Source organism: Siniperca chuatsi, linkage group LG22 (assembly GCF_020085105.1).
Source record: "Siniperca chuatsi isolate FFG_IHB_CAS linkage group LG22, ASM2008510v1, whole genome shotgun sequence".
In the NCBI taxonomy this organism is placed as follows: domain Eukaryota; kingdom Metazoa; phylum Chordata; class Actinopteri; order Centrarchiformes; family Sinipercidae; genus Siniperca; species Siniperca chuatsi.
The window spans coordinates 20,757,566-20,783,744 of NC_058063.1; the positions used below are offsets into that span (position 1 = coordinate 20,757,566).

Below are 26,179 nucleotides of genomic sequence, written 5' to 3' on the forward strand. Positions count from 1 at the left end.
CTGCTGGATTAGGCACATTCAGCAAGTCACTTATTACATATGATTAAAACATTCACATGTCATTAGGGGCGACTGTGGCTTAGTGACCACCAATCCTATGGTGGGCGGTTCGATCCCAGTTTCCCCCAGCCCACATGTCGAAGTGAACACGGTGTGTGAATGATTAGCCCTGTGTGTGCACACCGCTGGCTAATCATTCACACACAGCTCAGACAGTGTCTTTGTCTTTGCCCAAAATCTAACGGGAAGCGTCATGTTTGACATCAAATGTGGAATGTATTTACCAGGAAGTATAATTATATTACCTTACATACACCTGTAATATATGTAATACCTTAAACTCGACCCCAAAGTAACACGAACATCATTTAACACAGAACGATGTGCATTTCATGTCACAAGTAGGTTTTCTGACATTGAAACAGACGTTGGAGGGAGAGAGTCTCGGAGTCTGTCTGTTGGTTTTATGGCTCAGGTCTTGAACCGGTGCTCTGACTCATTCTGATAGAAAGGGGGTCCTCCAGACAGCGTCTTGTTAGTCCTGATGGGTCCTATAAGATGCTGCCCCCCCTCTCTCACACTCTCATCATGCTGATTTCTCTGAGTGCATGAAGACAGTGACAGAGGTGAAAAGGTCAGAGGTGAGTCTGGGTGTGCAGGGACAAGCAGCCTCTGACGCCCAAATGCTGCTTCACCTTCACTTTCTCCTGAACAAAGTAACAAAGGTTACTGCAGTCTTCAGCTCACCTGAATCTTTGTGAGGAGCTGGGGACGGGGATTTATTCTTTACAGCAGTGAGGGACCTGAGAGACCAAACACAGAAAGGATCGAAAGGCTAAGGATCGACCTCTACTGTGGACTGACAGCAGCAGCCCCGCCCCCGAATCTGCTATAAAAGGAGGTAAGGGTTACCATCGTTCATCTAAAAGGAGCCGTTCGCTTTCCGACGCATCTCTACCTCAGCTGACAGGATGACAGTATAAATATCACCTCACTTTGTTGCAGCGCGTAGACCAGCTGTCCCCGTCTCGCAGTCTGGTCCTTCAGTTCTACAGGAGGAAGGACTGCTTCCTCGGTCCCTTGGGGAAAGGTAAGTGTAAAACTTTTCTGAAAAACATTTGTTTGTGAGTGTTTTCTGTGTCTCATACTGGGGTTTAAAATGCTTTGGTATGACATTTAATGCTTGTTTCCATGTGCAATATATTATACAATAAATATTCAGTATTTGTCATAATTTCATTTTTCAATAATAAATTTGTCCGTAAAGGCTTGACCCTGGTTTGCTGCTCACATGAACGATTTCTTCACAGAATCTGTGACGTAAAAAGCTGAATTATAGTTTGAAGTCTGAAGGTCACAAAGAACAGATGCTGCCTGGTTAATACTGGACTTTATTTGAAATAATACTGGACTTTATTTTAAGATGCTGCCTCGTTAATACACTTTATTTTAAGATGTGCAGGGCTGTGAATGATTAACCCTCTCACACAGGGCTAAACATTCACACACAGCTCAGACAGTGTCTTGGTCTTTGCCCAAAGTCTAATGGGAAGCGTCATGTTTGACATCAAACGTGGAATATAGTTACCAAGATCACAGGATCCCCGTGGGAAGACTGGGACGCCAGGACGTCAGGTCATCCACCGGGTGGAAGGTTGCCAATGTCTTTAACTTGCTGCATTTAGGACACCATTTTGAAGGTTCTTTCATTTTGACTTGTGGAGCCACACATACACCAGCTGAACCACACAGCTGCTGGTGCATTTTTTACTGAGTCTTGAACTCTCCAGGTCCTGCTCTGCAGCAGCAGCTCAGAGACACTGAACCTGGATCCTCATGCTGTTACATGTTTCCTGCTTATGGTGGAGAGTTTAGACACATTACTGCAGCTTAGAACGGTTTTACTTTATTATAGATGTGAGACGTCTTCAGGAAAACAAACAGACTTTGCGTTGCTGTGGTTGTAGTTCACGTTGTTTTGTCATCAGCATCGAGGCTTGGTGTCCAGTCAGGAAGTGCTCTGGTCAGCTGTGTGTAATGAGCAGGATAATAAATACAAAGGAGTGTTGTAATGACTGCAGACAGACTGTAGATGTTTCCTCTCAGACATGTGACGACTGAACTTTGACCTCGTGTGTTTCTGACTCTTCACCTCTGTCTCCTCTCACAGGGAGAAGATGACCTGCAGCATCCTGCTGCTCATCACCCTGACCTCCTGCGTCTGTGGTTCATTTCCACCTGCAGTTTATTATCCAGAAAGAGAAAAGACTAAATACTCTTTCAACCTCACTAACAGAGGTTATGACTCCTATTTCTAAATATATTAGTGAAAACATCTGCAGGACTCTTATAGAAAGTAGACAGTCCTTATTAAAATCAGGAGGCTCCTTTATCTTCAAGTATTGCTTGAGTTGTATTTATTGTTGGTATCATGCAGCTTTTTTTTACTGTAGTATCTCTGAACTTTTTGTTTTCCAGCCTCCCAGCTTTGATATGAATACATCAACATCTCTAGATGGAGTTTAAAGGCTCACATGTTAAAGTTGTCCCTTTGTCTGGTCCTCACTTTCCCTCTCTGTCTCCTCAGCAGGAGCATTTGTAGTGAATGTGACACAGAGCTCCTATCAGGCAGAGGAGAACGAGAACATCACACTGGAATGGACGTTCACAACCAAACCTGACAGTTCAAACTCCCTTAATATCTTCTGTGAACTGATTATTGATCACAAGGACTCAGTCCTGTATCATCTACATGAAGGTGTTGAGGTCCCAGAGTCTCAGGATGGACAGTTTGCAGGACGAGTCCAGTGTGACAGAGACGTCCTCAGAGAAGGACGACTCAGACTTCATGTGTCCAGACTCAGGACTGAGGACTCGGGCCTGTACCTGTGTGAAGTGAGGACAACTTATGGTGGCAGCGTTGGTGAATGCAGACTCACTGTCACTGGTAAGTTGATTCAGCAGAACTTTCTCTTCAGTTCAGCAGCTTTTTTGAATAAATAAGAACCTGAGAGGAAAAGTATTTTGGACTACCACAATCCACAATCTTTACACTTCCTTCTCGCAGTATCTGGGAAATATGTTACATCTTCATCTGTTGTAGATATTTTGTTTCCTTTTATATTGAAATGTTTTTTCTTCACATGAATGGCAGATGTGTTTGGTCTCTTTACAGCAGCGAGGGATCGGCCCGAACCTGAGAGACCAAACACAGAAAGTCGGGGAATGATCGGCCTCTACTCTGCACTGGGACTGACAGCAGCAGCAGCAGCGCTGGGTGTTTGTTACTGTTTATTCAGTCACTTTCAGCCTGGTGAACAAAGTCCACCCAGTCAGTCTCAGCCTATTGAACTAATTCCACCCAGTCACTCTCAGCCTGGTGAACAAAGTCCACCCAGTCAGTCTCAGCCTGGTGAACAAAGTCCACCCAGTCACTCTCAGCCTGGTGAACAAAGTCCACCCAGTCAGTCTCAGCCTGGTGAAGAAAGTCCACTCAGTCAGCCAGTCTCCAGTGATGGATCTGAGCAAAGTTGCAGATCAGCAGATGGATCAGAGGAAACAGTTTGATCAACAATGTAAACGAGACAAGACTGTTAGAATTCAACTTTATACCACGGACACAGAAAATACCAGTTTCCCATTGGCTGGCAGGTAATAAAACTGTCCATGAGAGCACATCAAACATACCAGCAGGTAACCATAGCAACAACTTTGAAGCTTCACACACATCACATGAGTAAAATGACAACAAACAAAGTGTAAAAGCTGCTAATGATGAAAACACACGCTGCCTTTATATTCTTCAGTAAGTGGCCGTGGTATAAGAGTCATAGTACACAGCTGATATACAAAATAATGGACCTGATGGAGGAAACGCTGTTCTTCACCTTTACGCTGTCCAGTGTTTTGATTGGACGCCTCATCACACTCTGTCACTTATCAGACAGACCTGAAATCTAATGCTGAGAAGCATGTCCACCTCGTATTCCATGTATATGCAAAGTGTTTTTACCTTTTGTATTTACAGTTCTGTAACTGCAGCTGTGAGTTTTGACTTTATTTCCAGACTTTTTTAACTTCTCCACATGGAGCTTTAACACAAAGAGCTGAAACCTTTTTTATTTTTGTCATTTAAATGCACTTTAAACTGAAATGTACTGTTTTATTTTTGTTTGTTACAGCTGCCTCTCGTTCTCTCTCAAAACCTTCTGCCTCTTAAAGGAAGTTTTTCCTTGCCACTGTTACCGTATGTATGTATGTATCTTCATTGATCCCTGAGGGGAAACTCTGGTTACAACAGCTCAGTATCACGTCACTGCACACAGGAATAGAAATACTAAGCAAAAATATAATACACTATAATACAGGTCAGATAAATTAAGTACCAAGTGGGTATGAGTATGTACGGTATAATAATACAATATCTACAACTTACTCAACATGTCATGCACTTACAGGACACATTATTATGGTTGACATGTTCTCTGCACTTGTCTTGATTACTGTAACTGTTTTCATGCCTTCCTAAGAGCCTTTTTTAAATGGTTCTACTTTTGCACATAGAGTTTATTGAATCTTTGGAGTCATATTTGGATTGGAATAAATAAAATGTTTTATTTGTATGAATCTTGAACAATTGTCACTGGTTATTAAGGTAATTTGAATTGACTTTTAAAGCATTATATTCTTGTCTGTCCCCTTTAAATTTCCTTCATAGTTTATATACATTTTGAAACACTGATGTGCTTGTTCCAACATTTTAAAGCTGCTGATGCAGTGAAATACTGTTTGTTGAAAAGATGCCATGTTTTTATGGCTGTGCTACATCAAATGGAAATCTTCTGTCTTGTGCACCATTTTATAAGATTTTAGTTTAGAAGACAGAGAATGATGAGAAGGTAATCAGATGTGACGACACTCAGTTAGTGTTCTCAGTCCACTGGGAGATTTCTGAATGTAGAAGACCTGAGTGTATTATGAAGCTGATTTTATTTTATTTCACTTGGACCAGTATAAACTCCACCAGGTGGCCAGACAGCATGCTGGACAGAGCAGACCGGCTGCAGATAAATCTTACAACTGACTGACCCAAAAGAGTGTCGATGCAGTTTTCAGGAACCTGAGAAAAACAAAGCCTCAGTGAAGTGAGATGTAAAGGGGGTATTAAACAAGCAAATATGAAAGTGTTTAAAGAAAATGTGAAGTGGGAGTGTTTCTTTACTGCAGTGATCAGGCCTGGGTGTGGCTAGAGAAATTGAACTCAGGTGTGATGAACCACAGTTATGTTTTAACAGGTGGGGCAATCACTTTTTCACACAGGGCCATGTAGGTGTGGATTTTTGTTTACTTGTGTTATCTTTGACTAATATTTAAATTTGTCTGATGATCTGAAACATTTAAGTGTGACAAACATGCAAAAAAAATAAGAAATCAGGAAGGGGGCAAACACTTTTGCACACCACTGTATATGCAGGTTTTGACACAAAAACCTTCACTTCACGCCATCTGCTGGTAAAAGCCAGCAAAAGCTTATGTCATCAAACTAATTTAAGAAACGCTACAATCACACAAAGCTGCTACACACAGTGGCTTCAAATCACAAACTCCACATTCTGCACTTTCTATTCTGCCATTTCTAAACTAATGAAAACTCCTTCAAAAAGCATCTTAGAACTGTAACAGACAATGCTGTAAATATGAAAACTCCTTCATCTGCTGGTTACTTTGTTGTTACATGTTTTCTCATCACATGAATAACAGACACACATGTGTTTTTTCTCTTTACAGCCAGTGATCGGCCCGAAGCTGGGACACAAAAGCCAACAAGCCAGGGAGCGACCACCTGCCACTGCAGATTAGGTTTGGCTGCAGTACTACTGTACTGCTTTACTTTTTACTTCCTGTAAACCTGCTGGACATTTGTAGTCACGCATGTAACAAGACTGCAGCCATGCTAACGCCCCTGTGAGGCTGTACTGATGCACAGCGCTGCTTTGAGCTAAATGCAATAAAGACAGTCTGAGAGAAACAAGTCCAGCCCTTCCCTACAGAACTCCTCCGTACACCTGACCAATCTCTGCGAGAAGTGGACGTGATTGTCAGACTATTTCAGAAATTCCCAAACATTGCGCTACGCAGGCAGCCTCCCTGCCACCTCTTAGGACTCAGTATTACACCATGGCCACAGGTAGAATAATAGCTTCTCATGAGGCGGCAGGTGTTGCATTTGTGCAGCATTACACCGTGGATGTATAATGTAGAATATCTTCCAGTGGCCACTCGCGGTATTGCAACGGGAAATTCTCCAATGGCCAAAAAGCATTTTCTCCCAAGGCCACCATTATAAAAGAGTCTTGTGCAAAACTGTTGTCAGGACACCTCGAACTACAACAAGGTCAGCTCTGACTTTTCCTGTTCATGATCCGTAGAGGTTTTATATTTGTAAAACCTTTCTGGCGCTGACAAAAGCGGTTGAAAGATATGTTACATCATCACAGAGTCAAGTCTAACTCGGAGCTCAGATATCTCCGACTTCCTGCTAGAAAAATGTCCTTTTCAAGTCCAAGTTTCTACTTCTGACCTCGGAGCAAATTCATCTACCTCGACTTCATGAAGAAGCGCTTGTCTGACGTCACATAACAATGGCAGCACCCATGGAAGCCAAACAGGGGAGGGGGGAGGATGTATTTGCATGTGTAAAGTTGAAGTTTGGTGTATATTAAATGTGTAAATACATTGTGTTGAGATCCAGGGACAGCTTTCAGAATGAGTCTGTTAAAAATATTTTCCAAACAAGCTGTCAGACTTCCTGCCTCTCGTTAGTATTTCTGTATAGAGACCAGAACTACAATCCTTCCTAAAAGAAATGATTGTTTACATCAAGGTCGCAGTTATCATAAATAAAGTATGTTTTCTGTGTAAGTCAGCATTCATTATTTAAACGCTGTAGAAAAACATTGAGTGTTTTCTGTGTCTCATACTGGAGTTTAAAATGCTTTGGTATGACATTTAATGCTTGTTTCCATGTGCAATATATTATACAATAAATATTCAGTATTTGTCATAATTTCATTCTTTCAATAAAATGAAAAAAGAAGAAAGAAAATTAAACGTCTACATTGTTATTTGTTCTTGACTTCAGTAAAGGCTTTGACCAAAACCTTCACTAGATTTCTTTGTTTGGCAGTTTGTCTGGATGGTTTCAGTGAACTGGGTGCGTCTCTACTTGATGATTTGGTGTTTCAGAGTAAAAAGCTGAATTATAATTTTGACTTTATTTGAAATCAAGTCGAATGAGAACTGAGAAATGAATATCTTCATGAGAGCAGACCTTCTGCTGGATTATTAACATTCAGCAAGTCACTTATTACATATGATTAAAACATTCACATGTCATAAGTCCCTCAAAACACACAGCTAAAAAACATTTATAAAATATTAACAAAATCCCTCCATGCTCCTACAATCACAGTAATTTACATAGTAAAAAGGTATATTTTCACAGAGAAAACAGGTTTCATGTTTTATGTTTAAAAACAAAGTCAGAAAGTGCCTCACAGATTTAAAAGTGCTTTGCAGAAGGATAAAACATGTTTGCTTATGGAGACAATTTAAAAAGTAGAAATAACAAAATAATACATACAAAAAGCAAAGAAATACTTAGAATAATTAATAATAACTGAATAATGATAAGCAGTAAGGCTGATGAGAATCAACTTGCAGAAACTTGTTTGAGGTTTGTACATCACAGTAAAATCTTTATTTTGATCATAGTTAGGCTGATGTCACATGGTAACGCTGCTGTTTTGTTATTGCTGATTCAGTTTACAGCTCAGATCGGTTTGACTTCCTTGTTGTTGGGGTTGTTCTGTTTGCAAAAAATACGCACACAGACCGGCGACAGGTGTTGTGGATTTCAGACTATAATTCTATAGCGTCTTGTATTTAAAAGGATGCTGTAGTGGATCTTTAGTAAGCTGTATTGTGCCAAATGTCCCTTCACATCTGGAGTAGTTTTGGATGTGGATCTAACTTGGTCAGATGATGAACTCCCTCTTGGCATTAATCTCAGGAGCTCAATGAGGGAACTTCTATCCTGGTTTTGATCTGTGTGAAAAGTAAGTGCAAACACACAAAATAGCTCAATTTAACAGGAAAAGCAAATACACCTTCTTTTACCTCGACAAAACAATGATGGTAGACATCTTTCGGCTGCAGCCACTACAACTAGTAGACTAGCAATTAACAGAACTCCACCACTTGCTACTTCGAGAGTGGTTGTAACGTTGTTCCAATCATTGGGTCTGACTTCTTTACTCTTCGGCCCTCCCGGTGTGGGTTTTGCACCTGCATGAAGACAGAAAACCAGCGTTTGTATATCTGATATCAGGAGCATCAACTCAGTAGTGTTGGACCACCACATCAACAACATTTGTACCAATTCAGAGACAACGAGAAACTGAATAAACAAGTAACAACAAGTAAATCTGCGTCTCACAGTGGAGGCTTTAACAGCAATCAGCTGCCAGTCACATAACAGAAACTACACCTCGTGGCCAGATGGTGGCGCTGTAGCAAACTTATTTACTTATTTACCAACAGTCTGACTAAGAAACAAACTTTACTTGGATCAAGTGAAATGTATGGCAGTGCACGTAATATTACATTGTATTATTATACCGTACATACTTATCATCAACCGGTAAATCCACTTTGTACTTTACACTTATTTTAATTTTATACTTATACCCTCTTGGTACTTAATTTATCTTGCCTGTATTATAGTGTATTATATTTTTTGCTTAGTACTTCTATCCCTGTGTGCACTGACGTGACAGTGAGCAGCTGTAACAAAAGAGTTTCCCCTCGGGGATCAATAAAGTATTTCTGATTCACACTGAATTATCCACCATTTTGTACTTCCTCAGTATTTCACTGTGAGTCTCCACTATGTCTCTCTCTAAAACAATATTTTCACTAAATAAACAAGACGTAAGTGAACTCGTCAGCCTGTTATGTGTCATGGTTTCAGCTCAGTGTTTGTCCTTGAGTTCATGTCGATACAGCGTTAAAATCAGTTCGCAGAGATTTGAAAATCGCTTGAAATAGTGAATTCATCTCAGTAAATTTTGTCAGCATGTGGACACATTAACCGCGTGGCGCAGTGGTTTATGTGGTACATTTTAATGGCCGAGTAGCTACTAAAATGTCCTTTTTTCCTTTAGAGGTGCATCCAATTTAAAAGGCAACAGTTGGCCTTTGATACACCGTTTCTACATGAGTAACCATGGTAACAGCCCACCATGTTGACCTACCTTCAGTTAACTTCGGTGTGTTGAGGAGCACGTCGCTGTTCTCTCCATGAGAGGTCACGTTCAAGACAAAATGTTCTGTGGGTGTAAATCAGGAGGCTGTTAGATTCTCATGTCTGTGATCTGTGTAGCAGTAACGCGTCCTTCTGCTCAGTCGGCTTACCGGTGGTCTCCAGCACCCATCGTCTCATGATCTTGTCATAATTAGCAGCCAGATCGCACCGGTAATGTCCAGAGTCATCAGTCGTGACTCTGGACAGATGAAGTCTGATTCGTCCTTCTCTGAGGGCGTCTTTGTCACACTGCACCCGTCCTGCAAACTGCTGGTGCTGAGACTCTGGGACCTCAACGCTGTTAACAAGTTCGTACAAACGCTTCAGAGGCTCAGACTGCAGAAAACAAACCAGGTTGGTGGAAGACATGTCCGTTTTGGTGCGACTGTCCCATCCGATGGTGATGTCATCGTCCTCCTCGGCCTGATAGAAGGTCCTTTTCTCAACAAACGCCCCTGTAGACGAGAGAGAGGGGAAAGAGAGGCACAAGAGAGACATTCTGGTCCTGAGACTCTGCCCAGAGACCCTAACATGCCCCAGACAGCCTCAGGACCACAACAGCAACCCAATCAGACCAAACCAAACGATCAACCAACAAAAAGAAAACTACAGCACATATTGGAAGGAAACAAGAGTCAATTCAAATGTTATCTGACCCTAAAAAGAGACTTCACATTGACAAATGATCTGCCCACAGTGAAAGAGCGAAGGGCCGGCACAGACAGAGCCGGCTGCCAGAGGAGGAGAGACTCTGTTCCAAGTGTGACAGACAAGAGGTAGAGTCAGAACTACATTTCCTCACCTCGTGCCCCAAATCCCAGGCTCTGGGAAATGAACAGTTTCCCAATATAATAAAAATACATGAAACTAACCACTAGAGCTGCAATGATTAGTCGATTAATCAATTAGTCGATTGAAAGAAAATTGTCAACTATTTTGATAAACGATTAATCATCTTTAATGCAGCAATGCCACATATTTGCTGCTTCCAGCTTCTCATGTACGCAGATTTGCTGCTTGTCTTCGTGATATTTCACAGGAAATGAATCATTTCTGGTTTTGGATTGTTGGTCGAACAAAACCAGCAGTTTAAGGGAAGTCATGATGGGCGATTTGTCACACTTTTTGTGAAAATAATGAGCAGATTAATCGTTAATGAAGATAAAAGTCAGTTGCAGCCCTACTAACCACAGACAGAGGAGGTCAGGCCGACGAGCAGAAGCATCCAGATCATCTTCTACCTGTCAGAGGAGACCGTTTCATTAGAGGAAGAACATTTAAGTTTATTAAAACAGATTTGTAGATCACTTGTATGCCAAATTTATTTGAGTGCATCAGCATGTATAAGACCTTCCTTTAAGGTTTGTAATGTTTACAGATCAGTCCAAACTAAAATTAAAGGCCACACAGGAGCATCTTGGTGCTTTAAAAGTCTTCATTTCTGCTGTAGAAGTGTCATAAAATGCTCTTTAAGTCAGAATAAAAACAAAAATTTGGCTTTAGATCATTAATAGACAGAACGAGTTCATTGTTTAGAACTCAAATTAGAACCAATACTGTGTTTATGTGCTAACTGTGATTCTGTACATGCTGTGAGCTACTAGGTCTAAAGCAGCTGTTAACATACCAACAACCTACCTGCTGGTGAGTCTGTGTCTGTCAGCTGCTCCACATGAACTCCTCCACCACGAGGACAAGTGAGGACGCAGGTTTCTGCCAGTTTTCCTAATGCTGTTCAGGTCAAAAGAGGAAGTAACTAACGAAGATCTGTTCAAGGGAAGAAGAACAAAACAAAACCCAACTCCACTGATGGTCATATAGCTGCACTGTGGACATCAAGTTCATGTCCTCACTATTGTTTCTGGGAGTTTAGAGGTTAAACTTTTACATACAGTTGGACACAAATGATACTTGCTGAGTTTACAGGCTGATTCTGACATTTTCAGCCTCAGTTTGTCATTACATTAAAAACAACAACAACAATAATAATAATAATAATAATAACAACAGCCTTTTGATATTTCTAAGAAGTCTATTGGCCAGCTGATTAAATGTGAACATATCTCAGCTCCAGTAACGAGATGCTTCAGTGTTGTCTTGAGCCCCCTGCACAGTTTCAGGATCCAGAAACACTTTAGTATTCTATCCAGAGAAACAGCAGTATAAGAACTGGATTCATGGCACGGATACATCTGGAGAAACCACCACAGCTGTCCTTAAAATACTGAATATGTTCGTTGAATAGTTAAAGGGACCTAAATCATCGCTGTTGTGCCTACATGTATTTCCTTGTTGCGCACTTTATAAAAACTCAGCAGCCGCAAACTTGCTTCTGTGGAGAAACTGCGCAGCATCTATTCAAACAAATATCGACAAAGAAGCGTTAAAACAAAGTAAAAACTTAGAAAGTCTATATTGTCTTCTCTCTTCTGAGAACAGAAGTTCGGCCATCTTACTGCTGTGTCCACAAACAACACTGATGTTAACTATATGCAGCAGGCTTTAGAGGTGCAGCCAGGCAGATTTAGAGCCAGGCTAGCTGTTTCCCCGTTTCCAGTCTTTATGCTAAGCTATGCTAACAGGCTGCTGGTGAGCCTCATCTCTCTGTACCAACATGACAGCGGTAGCAATCTTCTCATCGAACTCTGCACCAGAAGACAAGTCAGTATTTGATCTGTCAACCAAACACTGTAGACATAGTTTATTCATGAAACATGATGTCATCTATAGCAAGGGGGTCAACCAAGGACAGTGGTAGGCACACAGCAACCTGTGGGCCCAATCTGGCCCTCCGAAAAAATATTTGGCCCCTGATGAAAGCTGACGTGTTCCTTTTGACAGTTTGGATGAGTTGCACAGTTTCCCACAGATCTGGTGCAGGTCACCATGTAATTATCAGACCTGTGTGAAGCAGGCCTCTCTCTGTCACTGCAGCCTTTCCCCCTGTTGGTCCTGAGGCTGCTTGTCCCTGCACACCCAGACTCACCTCTGACCTTTTCACCTCTGTCACTGTCTTCATGCACTCAGAGAAATCAGCATGATGAGAGTGTGAGAGAGGGGGGGCAGCATCTTATAGGACCCATCAGGACTAACAAGACTCTGTCTGGAGGACCCCCTTTCTATCAGAATGAGTCAGAGCACCGGTTCAAGACCTGAGCCATAAAACCAACAGACAGACTGAGACTCTCTCCCTCCAACGTCTGTTTAAAGTGTCAGAAAACCTACTTGTGACATGAAATTTCCTCCGTTTCTTGCGATGTTGCTCGTCCTGTTGCTTCATTAGCAGCTATTTTCAGCTAATGATGTGAATGTTTTAATCATATGTAATAAGTGACTTGCTGAATGTTAATAATCCAGCAGAAGGTCTGCTCTTATGAAGATATTCATTTCTCAGTTCTCATTTGACTTGATTTCAAATAAAGTCCAGCATCAGCCAGGCAGCATCTGTCAGTAGAGGCCAATCCCTCGCTGCTGTAAAGAATAAATCCCCGTCCCCAGCTCCTCACAGAGACTGCAGTAACCTTTGTTACTTTGTTAAAGTGGAAGTGAAGGTGAAGCAGCATTTGGGCGTCAGAGGTAAAAGCGAGTAAAGCACCTCAGCTGCTTCATCTTATGAGACTTATTTGTGTGTGTGTGTGACACCATGTGTTCTGTGATCTCTGCAACGCTGCTTCCCCGCTCTACCGGAGGCGTGTCAAACTCAAATACACAGCGGGCCAAAATTTACAACTTGAACGAAGTCGCTGGCCAACATTGAACAAAGGAACCTTTTAATATGGACCCAAACAAGTTTTGCTTTAAAATTGAATATGGAACGAGCAACGCTTGTTACCATACAACATACAGTCCCCGACAAAATTCTAGGGAAATGAAAATATTTGAATTGACATTTGCTTTGAACCAAATTTCAACGTAAAATATATTTATTTTTTATATTATTTTTATGTATTTTTTAGTTTTCTATATGATGCAATTTCTTTTCTAAAAAGATCAAAAAAATGTTTCCTATAATTTTGTCGTGGACTGTATAACTTAATAGTGCATATAGCATTAATTTATTAAATAAAATTTAAATAAAAATCGTATGCCTCTTTTCTATTTGCAGCCTTCTGATTTAAATATCAAAATAAACTTTTCCACAGGCTAATAAATTTAAAAATAAAAAAACAATAATAAATCAATCAACCATCCAAGCCCATGCCTTGGAGTAGCAAGAAAAAAGTGCAGAAAGAAAACGTTAATTATTGCTCGGTTTGCTACACAGACGTGAAAACAACAGCAGAGCATTTTAAAAATGCCTACCACCCAGCTCTCTAGTCATGTCTGCCTCTTTAAAACCTACCACCCGGTGTCTGACTAACTACCTGGTGTCTTCTACCTCATCACGGGAAACCTTTAGTGTTGTGCAGAGAAGCAGTCCGTCTGTTGAACTGATAATGAAGTTCAGGTGACATAAAGCTGCTCGCTCGCCTTCAAACACGTAAGTAACTAAAACTTCTGTATGATTTACTGTTTGTGTTGTTTTGTGTTCAGCTGAGCTGCATTTACTGTTTGTTCACACGTGACTGACGAACATATTCATTTGAAATCGACGCAGATTGAAAATCGATTCAAACCGGCCCAAAGTTTTTATATTCGGTTCTTTATTGAGCTACTTGGATCTGGACCTGGAAAACCTGCTCCAGGATTGAAACTGCAGAGTTCAGAAGTTGTGTGTCTCCTCACAAGAATCTAAATGTGTATCTGGAATATTTGGATGAATTTCTTCAGCTTCTCTGGGCCATAAAAATGTCCCCAACCACAGGACATTTAGCAGCATGATCGTCTGTCAGTAAGTCTCATAAAATCATCTTTACAATGAAACATAAAGAAACTTCCTGTTAGAGGAAAGCCGAGCATTTCCATCCTGCGGCCGCTGCAGAGAAGCTGCTTCTGAAAACTGCAGAGTTCATGATTTTAGACTCAGAGATATTTTATGTGCGAAGACTAATAATGAAACTGGGAAACACGGTGAGGATGAGGAGGTAGGATGGTGTAGTCCCTCATTCGTCCAGGAGTGCTCTATGTAGAAAAGGTTTCAGTCGTAGTCATCTGGACACTGTTTTCAGAATCAAGAAGGTAGGTTATGTTAGGTCAGATGAATCGGGGAGTTTCTGAGAAAGACCCGCAGGACAAAGGGCGGGGCTCAGGTGGTTGTGCTGGTTTGTTTTCGTAAAGTGCTGATTGGGTGTCGTGTTCTGCGGGGCGGGACTAACATCGCTCACTATAAAGGAAACAGCGCGTTCGCTTTCCGATTCATCTCTGCTGCATCAGTCAGGATGACAGTATATAAATATGAACTCACTGTGTTGCAGCGCGTAGACCAGCTGTCCCCGTCTCGCGGTCTGGTCCTTCAGTTCTACAGGAGGAAGGACTGCTTCCTCGGTCCCTTGGGGAAAGGGAAGTGCAGCAGCCTCTGTAGACCTGTTCAATGCGGAGTCATTAAAGGAACTCTGTCTTATTTCCACCGGAGCTTTCGCTGCACTCCCGGATCAGACGAGGTGTCTACGAATAATAAAGCGGCCGGTTCGCTCAGTAACGAGACAATTCAACAGCAGCAGCTTTCATGGGATTCACTGAGAGGAAGCCGGATCATCCTAAAACCTGATCCACCTCAAAACGACACTTTAAAGATGAAGCTCGCAGATCAGCCTGGAAAGTGGGACGCGTTGTTACCGCGAGATCTGACAGCAGCTGCAGCTGGTTTGTGTCTGCTGCTGTTAATAAGGGGACCACACCGAGTGTTTCTATGGTGACTGAATTAAATTCAGGTTTGTTTGCAGTTACATTCTCGTTCCTTTACATTCAGAGCTGCTTATATTCCAGATTTACCGATGCAGCATGTTTCTCTGAGCTGCAGAGATCGCAATGTGTTTATGTCCTGGGCCAAATTCACAAAGCCGAGTAAGAGGCAACTTCTGGAATAAAGGAGCCTGTCAGTGCTACATTTAATAATAATGTTTTGAATATTCACCGTTTCACTTTGCTGGCTGCTGTGATGCTTGCACCAGCCCCGCCCATATCAAGGCAAGTGGGCGTGTCTCGCTCTCATGAGTTAGGACTTATGGCACTTAGTGGATTTATTCCAGCCTGTGTGAAGCTGAATGCTCTTTGTTTTCATTTGGATGGTGGAGAGTTGAAGCACTGGCGCCATCTTGTGACAGAAACACATTACTGCAGCTTAGCATTAGCAGCTACCAGTCAGGAAGTGCTCTGGTCAGCTGTGTGTAATGAGCAGGATAATAAATACAAAGGAGTGTTGTAATGACTGCAGACAGACTGTAGATGTTTCCTCTCAGACATGTGACGACTGAACTTTGACCTCGTGTGTTTCTGACTCTTCACCTCTGTCTCCTCTCACAGGGAGAAGATGACCTGCAGCATCCTGCTGCTCATCACCCTGACCTCCTGCGTCTGTGGTTCGTTTCCACCTGCAGGTTATTATCCAGAAAGAGAAAAGACTAAATACTCTTTCAGCCTTTTCAGCCTCCCAGCTTTGATATGAATACATCAACATCTCTAGATGGAGTTTAAAGGCTCACATGTTAAAGTTGTCCCTTTGTCTGGTCCTCACTTTCCCTCTCTGTCTCCTCAGCAGGAACATTTGTAGTGAATGTGACACAGAGCTCCTATCAGGCAGAGGAGAACGAGGACATCACACTGGAATGGCGCTTCTCGTCCAAAGCCAACATTTCCCTCCCCTCACTTAAGATCCACTGTTTGTTTGTGTTACCTGAGCTGAAGGTGTTTTATCATCTGGACAACAGTGTTGAGGAGTCTCAGCATGAGCAGTTTGCAGGACGGGTGCAGTGTGACAAAGACGCTCTCAGTACAGGACGTGTCAGACTTCATCTGTCCAGAGTCAGGACTGACGACTCGGGCCCGTACCTCTGCAGAATGGCCACTGAATTCGGCAAGAAGATTAAAGAGTTCTCACTCAACATCACTGGTAAGTCGACTCAAGGTTGTCAAATATATATCTCCTTATAACAGTTTGTCTAATGTTTGCGAACGTGAAAACACATGGACACATTCCATCAGCTGTCGATACAAAAGCAAAAATGTACCTTAAAATGTTTGTTGTCTAGAAATTATTTCTCTTTTAGTTAAATTGAATCTTGACAAGAGATTGAACTTTGATAACAGTTGGGTTGTTTACAAAAAGAAGCAGTCTTCATATTTACCTCAGACGCAGACATTATGTGTCCTGTTTGTTAGTTGGCAGACTGTCTTGAAAACCTGTTCAAGGATACGTCTGGTGACATTCTTTATTTTTGTCATTGTCAACAAATCACATCAGTCAGTCTCTCAGCACTTCCTGAATCCCCCTGCCTGTCTGGAGCTCTCAGCCCATTTGTTCCTACTGAAGATCTAAATCTTTAAAAATGGGTTATAAATATATACTTTCATTTTTTAAAAAAAAGCTCAGTAGTTTCCTAAAACAGCTGGCCACTGTAGTTTTTAGCAAAAGTTACTCAAACAGGAGGAAATAGTGCATTTGTGGGGCACTATTTTCAGCTGCGGATTAATACACATGTGGTGCTGTAGTGAATATTTCCAGCAGCAAGATGGAACCTTTCAGGTTGGAGGTGGGGAGGTGGAGGTGGTGGGGAGGTGGAGGTGGTGGGGAGGTGGAGGTGGTTGGGAGGTGGAGGTGGTTGGGAGGTGGAGGTGGAGGTGGAGGTGGGGAGGGGGAGGTGGTGGGTTGCACAATCGTAGATCTGAATGACAGAATGACTGAAGCGCAGTGATACTTAAAGAACAGCCTCTGAGGACTGATTGGCTCGAAGAATGCAGGCAGAAAGATCATTGGCCAGATATGGTGACATCAGAAATGAATCAAAGGGATTGTCACAGCGTGGGAAAGTGGAAGTGACGTAGTTGACTGAAGCGGAAAATAGCAGGAAAATCGAGTAGAACAAGAACCAGAATTGATTATCAGAACTAGAATCGTAGACTAGAAGAAACAAGATATTCCTTCCTGTCACTTGTACTGACTTTATTTAAAACAATGTTTGTGCTTGGCGGACCGTTTTTGTCCTTCACACCAACAGTAAATACTTTGTGGTGTACTTTAAGTTTTCTGTGAAATGTTTTCTCCTCAGATAAATCACATACAGACACAATAGCTGACAAGCCCAAACCTGTGATACCAAAACCAAAACCAGCGAGCCGGGGAAGAATCGGCCTCTACGTTGGACTGGGACTGGCAGCGGCAGCAGCAGCTGTGCTGGGTGTTTGTTACTGTTTATTCAACCACTCTCAGCCTGGTGAACAGAAGATTGCTGCTCAGTCTAGTGATTGGATCTGAGCAAAGTTGCAGATCAGCAGATGGATCAGAGGAAACAGTTTGATCAACAATGTAAACGAGACAAGACTGTTAGAATTCAACTTTATACCACGGACACAGAAAATACCAGTTTCCCATTGGCTGGCAGGTAATAAAACTGTCCATCAGAGCACATCAAACATACCAGCAGGTAACCATAGCAACAACTTTGATGCTTCACACACATCACATGAGTAAAATGACAACAAAGTGTAAAAGCTGCTAATGATGAAAACACATGCTGCCTTTATATTCTTCAGTAAGTGGCCGTGGTATAAGAGTCATAGTACACAGCTGATATACAAAATAATGGACCTGATGGAGGAAACGCTGTTCTTCACCTTTACGCTGTCCAGTGTTTTGATTGGACGCCTCATCACACTCTGTCACTTATCAGACAGACCTGAAATCTAATGCTGAGAAGCATGTCCACCTCGTATTCCATGTATATGCAATGTGTTTTTACCTTTTGTATTTACAGTTCTGTAACTGCAGCTGTGAGTTTTGACTTTATTTCCAGACTTTTTTAACTTCTCCACATGGAGCTTTAACACAAAGAGCTGTAACCTTTTTTATTTTTGTCATTTAAATGCACTTTAAACTGAAATGTACTGTTTTATTTTTGTTTGTTACAGCTGCCTCTCGTTCTCTCTCAAAACCTTCTGCCTCTTAAAGGAAGTTTTTCCTTGCCACTGTTACCGTATGCATGTATGTATCTTCATTGATCCCTGAGGGGAAACTCTGGTTACAACAGCTCAGTATCACGTCACTGCACACAGGAATAGAAATACTAAGCAAAAATATAATACACTATAATACAGGTCAGATAAATTAATTACCAAGTGGGTATGAGTATGTACGGTATAATAATACAATATCTACAACTTACTCAACATGTCATGCACTTACAGGACACATTATTATGGTTAACATGTTCTCTGCACTTGTCTTGATTACTGTAACTGTTTTCATGCCTTCCTAAGAGCCTTTTTTAAATGTTTCTACTTTTGCACACAGAGTTTATTGAATCTCTGGAGTCATATTTGGATTGGAATAAATAAAATGTTTTATTTGTATGAATCTTGAACAATTGTCACTGGTTATTAAGGTAATTTGAATTGACTTTTAAAGCATTATATTCTTGTCTGTCCCCTTTAAATTTCCTTCATAGTTTATATACATTTTGAAACACTGATGTGCTTGTTCCAACATTTTAAAGCTGCTGATGCAGTGAAATACTGTATGTTGAAAAGATGCCATGTTTTTATGGCTGCGCTACATCAAATGGAAATCTTCTGTCTCGTGCACCATTTTATAAGATTTTAGTTTAGAAGACAGAGAATGATGAGAAGGTAATCAGATGTGACGACACTCAGTTAGTGTTCTCAGTCCACTGGGAGATTTCTGAATGTAGAAGACCTGAGTGTATTATGAAGCTGATTTTATTTTATTTCACTTGGACCAGTATAAACTCCACCAGGTGGCCAGACAGCATGCTGGACAGAGCAGACCGGCTGCAGATAAATCTTACAACTGACTGACCCAAAAGAGTGTCGATGCAGTTTTCAGGAACCTGAGAAAAACAAAGCCTCAGTGAAGTGAGATGTAAAGGGGGTATTAAACAAGCAAATATGAAAGTGTTTAAAGAAAATGTGAAGTGGGAGTGTTTCTTTACTGCAGTTATGGGTAAGTCACCAGCCATAATGATTCAACACAACATTTAACAGCATTTATGTGGTGGTCAGTGTAAATGACCACCGCTAAAATCTCTCTCCTAGATTCATTTTATAATAATAATAATAATAATAATAATAATAATAATAATAAAGAGGTTTATTTGTGTAGCACTTTTAAAACAAAAGGGCTGTGCAGAAAACAGAAACAGATCACAGAAAAATGGCTGCGATCAAATGTAGTATGCGCACCAAGAATGATAAAACGTCTGAAAGGATAAAAGAGGAAAACTAGAAGAACAGGACAAAACAAAACAGGTTAAAATGACAGATCAGCCATTGTGACACAGTAAGGTGTTACACAGTGTACAAGAGCTGCAGCTGCAAATGAAAACTGGATATTTTGAGCAGAATAAAAACTCCAGATGAACATATGTTACCTGGCTAAATGTCTGGAAGAGAAGGCAAACTTCTAAGCCACTGGAAAAACACTTTGTAGGCATTATGACGTTTTACTGTCACTCAGCACTGAATCTCACGGTCCAAAGCGTTGCCTAAATAAAGCAAAATGACAGCAGTGAAATGTATTTTTTATTTAGTTCTCTGGCATTGTTTTTTTTTTTTTTTTACAAAATATCTATTCATTAAAAAATTGTAAGTATAAACAAATACTGAAACACTGCAAATGAAAACCCACGGGCTTAAAGCATTTCAGCTTCTAGTATTATACAGAGACATTCTGATTTAAAATGTATGTTTTACAGAATTGAAAGAATCACTGAAAACAAACTTACTCACCCATATTTTATAATGTAGAAAACATATTTACAGCAACTCTTACTCTCTAGTTGTGCAGTTAAAACTTTATTTTGTCAGGGTCGCACTACAGAAACACAGAAGACAGATTTTTAATAGCTTGCTAGCAACATTTTTTTGTAGTTTGAGAAACAGTGCTTAAGGCTGATGAAGGAGCACCATGGAGATGGATCAGAGGAAACAGTTTGATCAAATCAGAATCAGAAATACTTTATTGATCCCCAGCAGACTGGAAATAAAAGGGAAACTTTTGTTACAGCAGCTCGCCTTTACGTCAGTGCACACAGGAGAAAGTACTAGCAAAAAAAAAAAAATAAAAAAAAAAAAAATATATATATATATATATATATATATATATATATATATATATATATATATATATATATATATATATATATACAATACACTATAAAAACAGGTCAGAAAATAAATTAAGTACCAAGTGGGTTTACCGGTATAATAATGCAATGTAATAATATAAGTAATAAGTAGTATTACAACAGCAGTAATGGAGGTATAAATAATAAATAGGAAAAAGCTAAATATTGCACATGAGTATTACACAGATATTGCACAATTATTCAAGTATTGCAGAGATGTAATGATGTCCAGTTTAGTGACCTAGGGTCATACAGACTGACACTTAGAGGGAGGAGTTAAAGAGTTTGATGGCCACAGGCAGGAAGGACTTCCTGTGGCGCTCTGTGGTGCTTTTTGGGGGGATGAGTCTTCCGCTGAAGGTGCTCCTTTGCTTCACCAGCACGTCATGGAGCGGGTGGGAGACACTGTCCAAGATGGCGTGTAGTTTGGCCAGCATCCTCCTCTCTGACACCACCGCCAGAGAGTCCAGCTCCACCCCCACAATGTCACCGGCCTTACGGATCAGTTTGTTGAGTCTGTTAGCGTCCGCTGCCCTCAGCCTGCTGCCCCAGCATGCAACAGCATACAGGATAGCACCGGCCACCACAGACTCATAGAACATCTTCAGCATTGTCCGGCAGATGTTGAAGGACCTCAGCCTCCTCAGAAAATAGAGGCGGCTCTGGCCCTTCCTGTAAACAGCCTGAGTGTTCTTAGCCCAGTCCAGTTTATTGTCTAAGTGTACTGCCAGATACTTGTAGTCCTCTACAATGTCCACACTGACCCCCTGGATGGAAACCGGGGTCACTGGTGCCTTGGCCCTTCGTAGGTCTACAACCAGCTCCTTAGACTTTGTCGCATTGAGCTGCAGATGGTTCTGCTCACACCATGAGACAAAGTTCCCCACCACAGCCCTGTACTCCGTCTCATCACCACCGCTGATACTTCCCACCACAGCAGAGTCATCAGAAAACTTCTGAAGGTGGCAGGACTCTGTGTGGTAGCTGAAGTCCGTGGTGTAGATGGTGAAGAGGAAGGGAGAGAGGAGAGTCCCCTGAGGGGCCCCAGTGTTGCTGACCACGCTGTCCGACACACAGTGCTGCAGGCGCACATTCTGTGGTCTGCCAGTCAGGTAGTCCACAATCCAGGACACAAGGGGGGCATCCACCTGCATCGCTGCCAGCTTCTCACCCAGCAGGGCTGGCAGGATGGTGTTGAAAGCACTGGAGTCAACATGCATGAAAAATACACAAATACATCTCTTGGCTGTGTCTTTCCATATTCTAGTCATTAATGCGGAAGAAACATTACACATCATATACAGCTTTAAATAAAAAACGTTAAAGAAACTGTGCAGATTTCAGGTCTGTCTGATATGTGACAGAGTGCGATGAGGCGTCCAATCAAAACACTGGACAGCGTAAAGGTGAAGAACAGCGTTTCCTCCATCAGGTCCATTATTTTGTATATCAGCTGTGTACTATGACTCTTATACCACGGCCACTTACTGAAGAATATAAAGGCAGCGTGTGTTTTCATCATTAGCAGCTTTTACACTTTGTTTGTTGTCATTTTACTCATGTGATGTGTGTGAAGCATCAAAGCTGTTGCTATGGTTACCTGCTGGTATGTTTGATGTGCTCTGATGGACAGTTTTATTACCTGCCAGCCAATGGGAAACTGGTATTTTCTGTGTCCGTGGTATAAAGTTGAATTCTAACAGTCTTGTCTCGTTTGCACTGTTGATCAAACTGTTTCCTCTGATCCATCTGCTGATCTGCAACTTTGCTCAGATCCATCACTGGAGACTGGAGAGAAATCTTGTTCACCAGGTTGAAAGCGTCTGAATAAACAGTAACAAACACCCAGCACAGCTGCTGCTGCTGCTGCTGTCAGTCCCAGTGCACAGTAGAGGACGATCATTCCCCGACTTCCTGTGTTTGGTCTCTCAGGTTCGGGCCGATCCTCGCTGCTGTAAAGAGACCAAACACATCTGCCATTCATGTGAAGAAAAACATTTCAATATAAAAGGAAACAAAATATCTACAACAGATGAAGATGTAACATATTTCCCAGATACTGCGAGGAAGGAAAGATTGTAAAGATTGTGGTAGTCCAAAATACTTTTCCTCTCAGGTTCTTATTTATTCAAAAAAGCTGCTGAACTGAAGAGAAAGTTCTGCTGAATCAACTTACCAGTGACAGTGAGTCTGCTTTTACCAATGCTGCCACCATAAGTTGTCCTCACTTCACACAGGTACAGGCCCGAGTCCTCAGTCCTGAGTCTGGACACATGAAGTCTGAGTCGTCCTTCTCTGAGGACGTCTCTGTCACACTGGACTCGTCCTGCAAACTGTCCATCCTGAGACTCTGGGACCTCAACACCTTCATGCAGATGATACAGGACTGAGGCCTTGTGATCAGTAATCAGTTCACAGAAGATATTAAGGGAGTTTGAACTGTCAGGTTTGGTTGTGAACGTCCATTCCAGTGTGATGTCCTCGTTCTCCTCTGCCTGATAGGAGCTCTGTGTCACATTCACTACAAATGTTCCTGCTGAGGAGACAGAGAGGGAAAGTGAGGACCAGACAAAGGGACAACTTTAACATGTGAGCCTTTAAACTCCATCTAGAGATGTTGATGTATTCATATCAAAGCTGGGAGGCTGGTAAACAAAAAGTTCAGAGATACTTCAGTAAAAAAAAGGTGCATGATACCAACAATAAATACAACTCAAGCAATACTTGAAGATAAAGGATCTTCCTGATTTTAATAAGGACTGTCTACTTTCTCTAAAGAGTCCTGCAGATGTTTTCACTGACAGATTTAATGATGGAGGTCTGAAGGCTGAAAGAGTATTTAGTCTTTTCTCTTTCTGGATAATAACCTGCAGGTGGAAACGAACCACAGATTTTTGAAGTTTTCGTTAGTTTAGAAATGGCAGAATAGAAAGTGCAGAATGTGGAGTTTGTGATTTGAAGCCACTGTGTGTAGGAGCTTTGTGTGATTGTAGCGTTTCTTCAATTAGTTTGATGACATAAGCTTTTGCTGGCTTTTACCAGCAGATGGAAGTGAAGTTTTTTAGTCAGAACCTGCATATAGTTCTTCAGGCCACAATACTTTTCTACTGATTGTGTTTCTGGAGTCATTTCGCCAGTTAAAGGAACAGTTTGACAGTTTGGGAAATACACTTCTTTGCTTTCTGGTGGAGAGTTAGATGAGAACATTGATGGGACTCTCATATCTGTACAGAAATATGAGGCTACCACCAGCAGCCAGTTAGCTTAGCTTAGCATAAAGACTGGAAACAGGGGGAAACAGCTAGCCTGGCTCTGTTCCGAGGGAACAGATCCACCTACCAGCACCTCTAAAGCTCAATAACTAACATTGTAAATGACCATTGAATCCCCAATCACTGAAGTAGGCCGTCAACTTTACCTCCAACCATAGAGGGCAGTGTTGTTTTATTTGTTTTTTTAAGTGTACATTTTTTACCTCACATGCGTTCATTTTGAAGTCTGGAAAAGGAAGTGCAGCAGCACTCTTTGTGTACATTGGCGCTCTTTTTACGTGAAGCGCCATTCTGATTTAACGTTAGAAGAGATGGGACAGGCTGTCAGCCGAATGAGGAAAGATGGCGGCAGCATCAGCAGGCCGAGAACGGAAAAATAGTAGTATAAAGTTTACGGGAAAAACAAGTGGAAGTGGAAATATCTTTTGTGAGGCGGTTGAGCACGACTGTTCTGTGAATGGATCAGAGGTTGGTAATGCTAATTGGGCTGATATGGATTGCAGTGATGAGAGGGATGAAGAGAATGAGGGGAAGTAGGGAGATTGATACATATCAATCAAGATAAAGGGAGTAAAAGAGCTAGAAGTGATAATGAAGAGAAATCGGAGAATGAAGATGACAAGATAGAGGGAAATCAAAGGGAAAGACCTGACTAGTACACAATCATAGTAAGTAAGAGAAATCGCAAAGTGACATGAAGAAAATCAACCCATTTACTCTGACAACAGCCCTGGCAAATAAAGTGGGAGAAATAATATACACAAAGGTGCTAAATGATGGTAATCTACTGATAAGAGGTGCAAATGAAAATCAAGTTGAGAAAGCTCTTAAAATGAAAGAGATAGGGAAAATTAAGGTGGAAAACTCAGGGAAACTGGGGGGGAAAAATGATGTTGGAAGTAAAGGAGTCATCACAGGAGTGCCAATGAGTGTAGGAATGGAGGAAATCAAGAAGAATATCAAAGGAGGAAAAGTAATAAAAGCTCAAAGGCTGAAAACAACAAGAGAAGGAGTTAAAAAGGAAAGTGAAACAGTACTGATTGAATTTGAAGAAGACAATGTGCCAAAAAAGGTGTTCCTGGGTTTCTTGAGTTACCCAGTGAGAGTTTATGTTCCAAAACCATTGAGATGTTTTAACTGTCAAAGATTTGGTCATATAGCTAGGAGCTGTAAAGAGCAGAGAAGATGTGCAAGATGTGGGGGGGATCATGAATATGGGATGTGTGGAGCAGGAGTACAGCCAAAGTGCTGTAATTGTGGTGGAGCTCATAATGTGGCCTACGGAGGTTGTGAGATTATGAAACGCGAGAATGAAATCCAGAAGACAAAAGTAGAAAGAAAAATGACCTACGCTGAAGCAGCAAGCATGGTAAATGGAAAGAACAAAGGTAGTAGCAATAACAGTAACAGTCAAGGGACAATCAGGAACCAAGAGCAGGAAAAAAGATCAAATGACAGGGTTTACGTGGATAAAAGAGACCTGGTTACATTCAGTGCAGGTGTTATTAATAGTACTGCGGATGTTAAATCCAAAAATGATAAAATTCAGCTAGTAGTTAAAGCAGCGGTGAATCACCTTGGGTTAATAGGACTGACGTGGGAAGAGGTGAGGGAAAACCTTGCCATTCAGTCAAGTCAGGATGTGCCATGGGTTGGTTAATCTTAATTATGGTAATCCTCCTACAATGGAATGCCAGGAGTTTACTGGCTAATGGTCAGGAGTTCAAACACTTCATTAAAACACTGGCAGTGAAACCAGACATTATCTATGTTCAAGAAACTTGGCTGAAGCCAAACTTAGATTTTATAATTTATGGATATTTAGGGATAAGAAAAGATAGAGATCTTGGAAAAGGCGGGGGTTGTGCTACATTTATCAAGAAAGGAATCCCATATAGACAGCTGGGTGTGGGAGATGAACAGGAATGTGTAATGGTGGAAATATGGGGGGGTCATAATAAATTATTACAATCCCTGCAAAAGTTTGGATCTGAATAACTTACTGACAATACAAGGGCAAGACAAAAATAAAGTGGTGTGGTGCGCAGACTTCAATGCTCACAGTACAGTGTGGGGAGGCGATCATACTGACCCAAATGGAAGGGTAATTGAAGAGTTGATGGAGGATAGGAATTTAGTATGTATGAATGATGGTAGAGGTACGAGAATAAATGTAAATACAGGGAAAGAATCAGCAATAGATCTTACCTTAGTGTCTAACTCGCTAGCTGGTATTAGTAACTGGGAGATTTGGACAAGTGATACAATAGGTAGTGATCATTACGCAGTTGTTTGTTCAATTGGAG

The 26,179-nt window shown here is 41.4% G+C and overlaps 5 protein-coding genes across 11 annotated transcripts in view; 3 read left to right on the forward strand and 2 right to left on the reverse strand.

Annotated features, from left to right (window-relative positions):
• Positions 1-16,139, forward strand: part of LOC122870150 — a 126,466-nt gene extending 110,327 nt beyond the window's left edge. The window contains exons 10-12 of the mRNA XM_044184016.1: positions 5,788-5,859; positions 15,767-15,840; positions 16,002-16,139. Coding sequence (XP_044039951.1) covers positions 5,788-5,859; positions 15,767-15,777 — 83 coding nt within the window. The 3' untranslated portion in view covers positions 15,778-15,840; positions 16,002-16,139. The remainder of the gene's footprint in view (positions 1-5,787; positions 5,860-15,766; positions 15,841-16,001) is intronic.
• The window catches only part of LOC122870258 (low affinity immunoglobulin gamma Fc region receptor III-like), a 1,099,642-nt gene that overhangs the window by 118,582 nt on the left and 954,881 nt on the right, over positions 1-26,179 (forward strand). The gene's annotated exons all lie outside the window — the stretch shown is intronic.
• LOC122870162 overlaps positions 1-26,179 on the reverse strand; it is a 71,162-nt gene that overhangs the window by 23,108 nt on the left and 21,875 nt on the right. For both annotated transcript variants that reach the window (XM_044184065.1, XM_044184066.1), the window contains one exon: positions 22,778-23,137. In XM_044184065.1, the coding sequence (XP_044040000.1) occupies positions 22,778-23,137 (360 nt within the window). The remainder of the gene's footprint in view (positions 1-22,777; positions 23,138-26,179) is intronic.
• Positions 937-4,633, forward strand: LOC122870238. 4 transcript variants are annotated; one of them, XM_044184298.1, is made up of 4 exons: positions 937-1,090; positions 2,171-2,298; positions 2,591-2,947; positions 3,176-4,633. In XM_044184298.1, exons 2-4 carry the CDS (start codon positions 2,178-2,180, stop codon positions 3,565-3,567), a joined length of 870 nt encoding a protein of 289 aa, XP_044040233.1. In that variant the 5' UTR covers positions 937-1,090; positions 2,171-2,177; the 3' UTR covers positions 3,568-4,633. The 4 variants fall into 4 exon arrangements, with proteins under 4 accessions (XP_044040233.1, XP_044040229.1, XP_044040230.1 ...); XM_044184294.1 differs by lacking the exon at positions 937-1,090 and having other exon boundaries at positions 1,466-2,298; positions 2,588-2,947; positions 3,155-4,633; XM_044184295.1 differs by lacking the exon at positions 937-1,090 and having other exon boundaries at positions 1,466-2,298; positions 2,588-2,947.
• Positions 7,260-26,179, reverse strand: part of LOC122870232 (neutral protease 2 homolog AFUB_070680-like) — a 109,429-nt gene continuing 90,509 nt past the window's right edge. The window contains exons 3-9 of one of the 3 annotated variants that reach the window (XM_044184279.1): positions 14,709-15,016; positions 11,003-11,131; positions 10,553-10,605; positions 9,475-9,819; positions 9,315-9,389; positions 8,257-8,346; positions 7,260-8,106 (exon numbers count right to left, since the gene is read on the reverse strand). In XM_044184279.1, the coding sequence (XP_044040214.1) occupies positions 7,916-8,106; positions 8,257-8,346; positions 9,315-9,389; positions 9,475-9,819; positions 10,553-10,598 (747 nt within the window). In that variant the 5' untranslated portion in view covers positions 10,599-10,605; positions 11,003-11,131; positions 14,709-15,016 and the 3' untranslated portion in view covers positions 7,260-7,915. Of the gene's footprint in view, positions 8,107-8,256; positions 8,347-9,314; positions 9,390-9,474; positions 9,820-10,552; positions 10,606-11,002; positions 11,132-12,818; positions 12,836-14,708; positions 15,017-26,179 lie in introns of those variants that run through there. The other 2 variants (XM_044184280.1, XM_044184274.1) reach the window with 2 other exon arrangements.

Coding starts and splice junctions, on each gene's coding strand:
- LOC122870238 (XM_044184294.1), top strand. CDS start 2,178: ATGACCTGCAGCATCCTGCTGCTCATCACCCTGACCTCCTGCGTCTGT. Junction 2,299..2,587: donor TTTCAACCTCACTAACAGAG/GTTATGACTCCT, acceptor CTGTCTCCTCAG/CAGGAGCATTTGTAGTGAAT. Junction 2,948..3,154: donor ATGCAGACTCACTGTCACTG/GTAAGTTGATTC, acceptor CATGAATGGCAG/ATGTGTTTGGTCTCTTTACA.